Source organism: Penaeus monodon, chromosome 13, assembly GCF_015228065.2.
Source record: "Penaeus monodon isolate SGIC_2016 chromosome 13, NSTDA_Pmon_1, whole genome shotgun sequence".
NCBI lineage: Eukaryota > Metazoa > Arthropoda > Malacostraca > Decapoda > Penaeidae > Penaeus > Penaeus monodon.
The window spans coordinates 36,425,519-36,435,518 of record NC_051398.1 but is presented as its reverse complement, the minus strand read 5'-3'; the positions used below and the strand labels follow the sequence as shown (position 1 = coordinate 36,435,518).

At 29.4% G+C, this 10,000-nt stretch overlaps 1 protein-coding gene across 2 annotated transcripts in view; it reads right to left on the bottom strand.

Moving 5' to 3' along the window:
• Positions 1-10,000, bottom strand: part of LOC119580270 (dynein light chain 1, cytoplasmic) — an 11,670-nt gene that overhangs the window by 310 nt on the left and 1,360 nt on the right. Inside the window, exons 2-4 of one of the 2 annotated variants that reach the window (XM_037928312.1) lie at positions 2,372-2,428; positions 1,297-1,408; positions 1-1,152 (exon numbers count right to left, since the gene is read on the bottom strand). The exon at positions 1-1,152 is cut by the window's left edge and continues 310 nt beyond it. In XM_037928312.1, coding sequence (XP_037784240.1) covers positions 991-1,152; positions 1,297-1,408; positions 2,372-2,400 — 303 coding nt within the window. In that variant the 5' untranslated portion in view covers positions 2,401-2,428 and the 3' untranslated portion in view covers positions 1-990. The remainder of the gene's footprint in view (positions 1,153-1,296; positions 1,409-2,371; positions 2,429-10,000) is intronic. The other variant, XM_037928313.1, reaches the window with a different exon arrangement.

The following is a 10,000-nucleotide window of genomic DNA, read 5'->3' as shown; positions in this document are numbered from 1 at the left end:
CTAATGCACCTTTATAACCTGGAAGGTGAATGGTCCGAAACAAGATGCTGCAAAGGATGAAATATACAACTTGTATGTACACCATCCCTCATGGCGTGATCTGACATTTAGAGTCTTGGCATGATTATGAGTCTGTGATATGGAATCTTGAGATTCACACTACCTGAGGGACAGTCCGAGATCCTACTATTGGATATGAAGCCGAAATAACCAACAGCAGTAAATATCTGAAGAGGGTAATTAACAAGTTACCTTTCAAGATGAATCGAGATGAACTACTAGCTAGAGATAACTATCACAAGCAAAGAGACTGTAAGTACAGAATTTGCTTCAGGAAATTTTTTGCAGACAGGGTTATGCATCAACTTTCAAACTGCATTGGACACAAATCTCTCTTTTTAAGATGCATAAAGATGAGGACCACAGGATGAATCCTAACTACTTTTATAGAGAAGAGGAAATTTATGAAAACTGACGATGGGCATTGTGCAGAGTAATTACAAATATTAAATAAATACTTTCATTCACACTGGTCAGTCACCACAACAGCAGGATGGGTGATTAGCAGACACCAATCTAGCTGCCGTGATGAAATAAAAGCTTCTGAGCTTTTAAGAGGTACACTGAGAAAAACTGGAAATGTAAAAAAGATGTGCCATGACCAGTTCAAAAAGCGAAGTGCTGCCAGGTATGGCGCTCTGAAAGCAAACCAGTCTTCCTCTGAGACATTTGCTAACATCTGCTTAGCAATGCAACAAAACGTGTGCTTTGGAGAGTGAAATTGAGAGCTTAGCTCTCTAGCTAGCAACCTAGCAGCACTGCACATGTTAAGCAGCCCCTGGAAATGGATGTTTATAACCCTCCATCCCCCACGGGGCAGAGGTATTTTGTTTAGTTTGGGGCCAATTCACCTGCTCTTGAAATGCACATCTAACATGGTGAAAAACCCTGGCATTGATATGGGTGGGGGTGAAGGAGGGGGCTTTCTTTTTAACCACTCTTGAAGAGAAGAATGGCTACTTGGCCCAGATAGAAGTAGATGAAGTGCTTGGTCTCATGAGTCACATAGCTGCCAAAGTTACGACCAACAATACAGTGCCATGTGGGGTTATATTTCTTGTCAAACTCCTTTTTGATATAGGCTGCAATATCCTGAAATGATATGATTATTATTATTACTTTTTTTTTTTTTTTCAAAAAACAAAAAAGATGTCCTTCAGGCCAGAATAAAAGATTGGTTAAGATTATTCACAGAAAGCAATACAGTACAGTACACAGTACTCAAACAAGTCTTACCTTCTCTATGTTAAACTTCTCGATAGCCTGAGTGGCACAGTCTACAGCATCCTGCTGCATCTCCTCCGACATGTCGGCATTCTTAACCACTGCTTTGCGGTCTGATGACATTCTGTGAAGATAAGAATAAAGAGATAAAGATAGAGATAAAGCTGTCCAAATGACCACTCTATGGTCACATTACAAGAACTGAATGAATCCATATCCCAGCCTGATGTAGCATCCTACTTCACTTGGGTACAAAATACCAAGCGCCGACTGATTTGTATTTTTAGGTAATCAAAATTTAACAAAATAAAATATTACATCTTTTAGCAGATAATATGGGAAATTGTAATATATGACTGGATAATATTTTGTGATGAAATCTTTCATGTTCTGTCACTAAACTACTAGGCAATTCATCATAGCAATTCATCTTGCCAAACCTTCAATCATATCAGACTTCTCACACAGTATGCAGCAAAGCTTTTCCTAATCTGTACTTTGATTTTTTCTTTACAACAAATAGCAAAAATCTGCTATTTTACTAATTAGCAACGTATGGGCAACGGGCTACTTGCAATGACAAGATCTTGTTACTAAAACAAACCCTTGTAAAAATACAGCCAACTTTTACTACAAGAAAACTGTAAAATTGCAAATTCTTTCACTGAAAGGGGAAAATACTTGACAAAGTCAATGATACATATGCTAAAATTACAACATTCCAGTAAGTTTATTCTTTGTGTTCTGTGCAAAAAATTAACATTACTAAAATGATAAGTTATTCAGCTAAAACATGGGAGTGGCAAAAGTAATGTGTTAGCACAGGGCCTCACACTAGCCCTTATTAATTTACATGGGGTGGGGGGGTGGGGGGGGGGAAGAGAGAGAGAGAGAGAGAGAGAGAGAGAGAGAGAGAGAGAGAGAGAGAGAGAGAGAGAGAGAGAGAGAGAGAGAGAGAGAGAGAGAGAGAGAGAGGGGGGGGGAGGGGGGGGGGGACAATATGCCAGATAATGAGAAACACGAGGGCTGGCAGGACTGCAGGTTATACAAGGGCTGAAATCTGCGTTCCATGCTTCACCTGCCCTACCTTGCTAGTAGCGACGGGCAGCAGAGCATCTACATCTACCCTAATCGCTCTCTAATGCTGCAAGTGAACCCAATGCAAGCAAGTTATTATCATACATAATTTATGATCATTAAAAATCCTTAATCTTTCTCTTTGTACATAACTTTATAATTTATTCTGATGGTTTGCTACTTCTTTCTGCCCTTTTTAAATTTGACAAATAACATAACCTATTTTATCTTTTTAATAGTTTTCTTTTAACAACTGAACAAAGTCAGAATAAAATTACTTAATATTCTCATCTTGGGTCCACTTTTAAACTATTTTATTAATAGTCTGTTCATAGACTTTTATTGCATTTTTTCCTGTATTCCTGTATTTTCCATGCAACAAATTCAAAGCCTGTAGTTTGCTAATAGGATTAAAATTAATTTTCCCCAGACATTGCACAACATGGGTGTTGTTCAGTTGTGCAAATACAAACCAATTCGACCTCCAAGAAAATAAGCCAGAAAAGAAAAGAAAAGAAAAATACAAATGAATATTTCTGCAATACCTTGACAATATCTATGTAATGTTAATACTATATCACACACCTAAATTAACAAATATATATGCATTAATAAATTGATAAAAATGCCTTGCATGATCAGGCTAACAATTAAGGCACATACACTGTCTTCCAAACTGGTTTCATAAATACAGAAATAAAAAACAAGATATAACTACAAAGAAGGAAATCCATTTAATTCTCATTAATAGATTTTTTTTTGGCAAACTGCCCTACCTGTGTGTGTGTGTGTGCGCACATGTGCCTGTGTTTGTTTGCATTTGTGTGCACATGTGCCTGTGTTTGTTTGCATTTGTGTGCACATGTGCCTGTGTTTGTTTGCATTTGTGTGCACAGGTGCCTGTGTTTGTTTGCATTTGTGTGCACAGGTGCCTGTGTTTGTTTGCATTTGTGTGCACAGGTGCCTGTGTTTGTTTGCATTTGTGTGCACAGGTGCCTGTGTTTGTTTGCATTTGTGTGCACAGGTGCCTGTGTTTGTTTGCATTTGTGTGCACAGGTGCCTGTGTTTGTTTGCATTTGTGTGCACAGGTGCCTGTGTTTGTTTGCATTTGTGTGCACAGGTGCCTGTGTTTGTTTGCATTTGTGTGCACAGGTGCCTGTGTTTGTTTGCATTTGTGTGCACATGTGCCTGTGTTTGTTTGCATTTGTGTGCACATGTGCCTGTGTTTATGTGTATAAACATGTGCTAGCTGTGCATAAATGTTTCTGTGCATGGTATTTTTGTATGTATCTATGTTTCTATACATATATATGAATGAGTACGAACATATATAAATTGAATAAATATACAAGGAAAACAAAAAACATATAATCATAAATATGTATCAAATATACAAATACAAAATGTGTGAGGATGATAATGTGTACATATACATACTAATGCAAATAAATATGCATTTCAACATGTTTTTGGACATGGAAGCAAATATACAAACACACACACACATACATAAATAAACATACACAAATACATATACACATATATACATATATACACACACATACACATATACACACACATACACACATACACATATACACACACACACACACACACACACACACACACACACACACACACACACTCATATTTATAAACATACTGTACATACAGAAACATATATAACAATACATATTTATACATATACACATATTTATGTATATACATATATTTATATATAAATATTTAAATTACATATGCATAAGCATATACAAATATACATGTACATATTTTCATATATAAATATCCATATACATATTTATTTTCATATACAAATATATAGATATATTTATATATACATATACACTTAAAAACACAAATACATTTGAACATATATACACATATACAATATACATAATTATATACATAAGCACATGCACATACACGCATATACTGCATACATGCACATACACGCATATACTGCATACATGCACATACACGCATATACTGCATACATGCACATACACGCATATACTGTGTGTGTGTGTGTGTGTGTGTATACATATATATATACATATATATATACATATATATATACATATATATATACATATATATATACATATATATATACATATATATATATACATATATATATACATTATATATATACATATTATACTATATATACATATATCAATATTAAATATATACAAATTATAAAAAACAATATATATACATAATAATTATACATATATATAAAAACTAATAAATTAACATAATTTTATACATATAAAATTAAAATAATATCTATAATATACTTTATATACTTTTAAATAACATATATATATACTATATATATCATATAAAAAATTTCATATTTATTTAATTCGTTTTTATATATTATATGTATATATTATATATTTAATTTTTGTAAAATACAAATGTTAATATATGTAAAATTCTAACATGTATATATATATGTTAATCTAAACATGTATATTATATTAATTTATATATAAAACTTTTAAAAATTGTATATATAAAACATGATTATATTTTAATATACTAACTGAATTAATATGTATTTTTAACTAATGTATATATGATTTACAACATGTTTATTGTTATATACCAGATATATTGTTATATACTAACTTGTTTTTGTATTATCTCCCCCTTATTTTGTAAATACAAACATGTATTTTGTTATATCCATGTTTTTAATGTATTATATCATGTATATATTGTATTTCTAAATGATATTTGTATATTACAACATTATTAATGTATAAAAATAACGGTTTATATGGTATTTTGTGGGGTTTTGTTATATATATAAATATAATATATATAATATATATTATATATATATAAGGGTTTTTATTTTATGTGTATCATATATATGAATTATGTATTAAATGTATAATACAATATGGAATATCTATGTATAAACATTTTTATATGTATGTTACTTTATGATGTGTATAAGGGGGATACAAGTATACATTATAGTATGTATTATTTTATACATGTTTATAATATACAAAACATACACACACACAAATTAATAATATCCCCAAAATACATAACATACAACATACATATACAAAATTTACATAAATTATACAACATACATATTATATATTTTATAATTGTTAGTATATAATAATAAACTTTTCTTTTTTAAAAAGGTAGGTCATGCGGAGCCCCCGTGGTCCCCGCATGGTACTTATTTTTTCTTTTGTGATTCTCTTGGGAGTAGTGGGGTAGGGTCCCCATTTCCCTTTCCACGAATACAATTATAAATAATATATAATAAAATTTATTTATATATATATATAATATAAACAAAATAAAAAACAACATAATATACATAAAAGAATATAAATACAAACATTTTCATATATAATAAAAAAACATACAAATATAACATATACTACATACATTTATTACTTATACTACATACAATATATATACTTTACATACAAAAATATAATACATTACAACAATTTTAAATAACAATCATCAACATATATATAATAGCATCAACAATTAAAATACATACATACATATATATACAAACAACAAAAAAAACAATCATACAAAAATTTTTAAATACTATACATACAACTAAATATACATTACAACAACAAAATTTTTAATACATAACAACTACTTATATATATACAATACAACAACATATAATAAAATATAATACTTAAAACATAATAAATAAACAACTTTAATATAACAACCATATATAAACAACTACATACATATCATACAAATACATTAACAACAACAACAAAATATAACATCAAACTACATATAACATAATAATACTAAATATACATACATACTAATATAACATACAACAATATTATCTACAAAATATAAATCTAATAAAATATACTCATACATATATATATACATACATACATATTATAATAACCAACATACATACATATAAACATCATACATATATACTTTTACATAATACTTATACATACATACATACATACTAATCATATATATATACATAATACATACATATAATATACATCTCCATACATATTATATAATACATAAAACATTAATATAACATACAAAATACAATATATATAAAACATAAACACTACATAATACACTACATTATATAACTACACAATATATATACATAATACTTTATACAATTATCATACACAATTTTTATACATACTACAAAAAATAAAATACATACACAATATTATCTCATCTATACAATATATACATAATAACTCATATATATACATTTAACATACACAACACCAATCTCATCTTTCCTGACTTTTGGGGGGGGGGGGGGGGGGGGGTTTTAAGAAAAAAGGAGGGATGGGAAAGAAATGGGGTTAGAGGAAAGGGAAGCTTAATAAGAAAAGAGAAGAGGAAGGGGAAACAGAGGGGGAAATGGAAGAATTGCAACAGGAGAGGAGAGGCAAAGGGGGGGGGGGGGTATGGGAGCAAAGGAGGTGAGAGAAGTTTGAGGAAAAAGAGAGCAGAGGGAAATGATAGAGAGCAGATAGAAGCTAAAATAAGAGGGGAGTGAATTTAAGACGGAAAAGGGAGTGAAGAGTCAAAGGTAAGAAATTGGGTGGAATTTCCATGGGTCCTGCCAAGTCATAACAATAGTAGTAAAGATGATAATTGTAATAATTATTAAATATTAGCAAATAATATCAATAGTAATAATAACTTTTTTTTTAAGAACGAGAACCATCAGTAAAAATAAGAGTAATAAAAATAAAAATAATTGGAAAATCAGTTTCAATTGTGGTAGAAATAGTAGTAGTAGAAGTATACTACTACTACTACTACTACTATATAATAAAAAATAATAAAAAATAATAAGAATAAGAATCACAAGACTAGTAGTAACAATAATAACAGTAATAGTAATAGTTATGTTATTAACAACAATAGGAATAATAAGATCAGAAATAATAATACTAATAGTAACAATAACAATATTATTAGTAAAAAATATTATAATAATAACATATTATTTAAAAACAATATTTCGAATAATAAATTATTGCTTAATAACAGTACTTAGTAATAACAAAAAAATATCTTAAAATCCCGTAGTAGAAACTATATCATTAGTAATGATAGCAATGTCATTAGCAATAGTAACAATATTATTAGTAATATCATAACAATAATAATGTTATTAGTAGTAATAATGATATTAATATAATTAGCAATAACAATAATATTATTCGCAATAATAATAATAATAATAATAATAATAATAATAATAATAATAATAATAATAATAATAAAAAAATAATAATAATATAATCTAAAAATAATAATAAACCAACATAAATAAATAAAATAAAAAACAATAAAATAATAATACTGTTATGTGAAAAATATTTGTGTATTTAAAAATGCCCCAATATTGATAAAACGTTTAAAATTCTAATAATACTATTACTACTACTAATAATATTAGTCTTAATAATAATAATAAAACCTTATCATCAATATTAAAAATAGTAATAATAATAACATTACAAAGAGTAATCAACATAAAATAAAAATAAAAATAAAATCATAATAACAATAAATGTAAGACTTGGAAGAAGAATAAGTAATAAAATAATAATAATAATAATTAATAATAAAAACAACAACAACAACAACAACAACAACAACAATAACAATAACAAAAAATAAAACAATAACAAAAACAAACAATAACAATAATAATAATAATAATAATAATGATAATAACAAAAAATATAATAAATAAGAATAAGAATAGAAATAATAACAATATTAATAATAATGATTAGTAATTATTATAGTTATATTTACCAAATAATAATAATAACAAGAATAGCAATCATGAAAATAATAAGAGCAATAACAATAAGAATAGAAATAATAGTAATAGTAATAATAATAAACATAATAATGTTAATAAAATATAGCAACAGTAGTTATAACAACTAAAATAATAATAACAAAAAATAAGGAATAAGAATAAAAACAATATCATGAATAAAAGGAATAATAGTAAGAAGAATAATGCATCATTATTACTATTACTATCCTTATTATTGACATAATGAGAACGATGATGATGACAGCGATTCATATGAAATCATTAGGAACTGTTGCCTATGTATATCAATAGTACTGAAATAAGTAAAAACAAAGATATGATGAACATTTTTGCATTGAAATGAAAAGAATTATATTAAAACAATCCCACTCTTCTATCTCTAATTTGTACTTAAAAAAAAAATCTGAAAACTTCGAGAACGCTCACATTGTGTTTCTGGATGCAAATAAAGAAAATGGACACCTTAATGTATGAAATAAAGACAAACTAACAATTCTACATGGTTGTGATACTCTACATTTATGTATTTTATACAAATATATCATTATGGGCCCACAAAACTTGGGGCAGCTTGGGTATAACTTCTGAGAGCCAGTTAGACTAGGCATTTTTTCATAGCCTAATGGGGCTTGCAATTTTCCTAACCTTACAAACGAATAATCACACACATATATGTTTTGTGTGTGCGTGTGTGTGCGCGTGTGTATGTGTTTTTGTGTGTGTGTTTTTTTTTGTGTTTTTTTTTCGTGTGTTTTTTCGTGTTTTTTTTTGTGTGTGTTTTGTGCTTTTTGTGTGGGGTTTGTGCTTTTTTTTGTGGTGTGTTTTTTGGGTGGTGCGTTTTTTTGGGGGGGGGTTTTTTGGGTTTGGTTTGTTTTTGGGTGGTTTTTTGGTGGGGGTGTTTTTGGGTGGGGTTTTTTTTTTTGGGGGTGTTTTTTGGTGTGTGCGGGTATTTTGTGTGGTGGTGTATTTTGGGGTGTGGGTGTATTTGTGGTGTGTGTTGTGTGGTATTGTGTGGGTATTTGTGGGTGTGGTGTATTTGTGTGTGTGTGTGTGTTTTTTGGTGGTTTTGTTTTTTTGTGTGTGTGTTTTTGTGTGTGTGTGGTATTTTTGTGTGTGTTTGGTGTGTTTGTGTGTGTGTGTTTTTGTTGTGTGTGTTTTTGTGTGGGGTGTGTGTTTCTGTGTGTGTGTGTGTTTTTGTGCGTGTGTGTGTGTTGCGTTGGTGTGTGTGTGTGGTGTGTGTTGTGTGTGTGCGTGTGTGTGTGTGTGTGTGTTTTTGTGTGTGCTGTGTGTTTTTGTGTGTGTGTGTGTGTGTTTGTGTGTGTGTGTGTGTGTTTTGTGTGTGTGTGTGTGTTTTTGTGTGTGTGTGTTTTTTTGTGTGTGTGTGTGTTTTTGTGGTGTGTTGTGTGTGTTTTTGTGTGTGTGTGTTTTGTTGTGTGTTTTTTTTTTTTGTGTGTGTTTTTTGTGTGTTTTTTGTGTTTTTTTTTGTGTTTTTTGTGTGTGTTTGTGTTGTTGTTTTTGTTTGTTTTTGTGTGTGTTTTGTTGTGTGGTGTTTTTTGTGTGTGGTTTTTGTTGTGTGTGTGTGTGTTTTTTGTGTGTGTGTGTTTTTTGTGTGTGTGTTGTTTTTGTGGGTGTGTGTTTTTGTTGTGTTGTGTGTTTTTGTGTGTGTGTGTGTTTTTGTGTGTGTGTGTGTTTTTGGGTGTGCGCGTTTTTGGGTGTGCGCGTTTTTGGGCGTGTGCGTTTTTG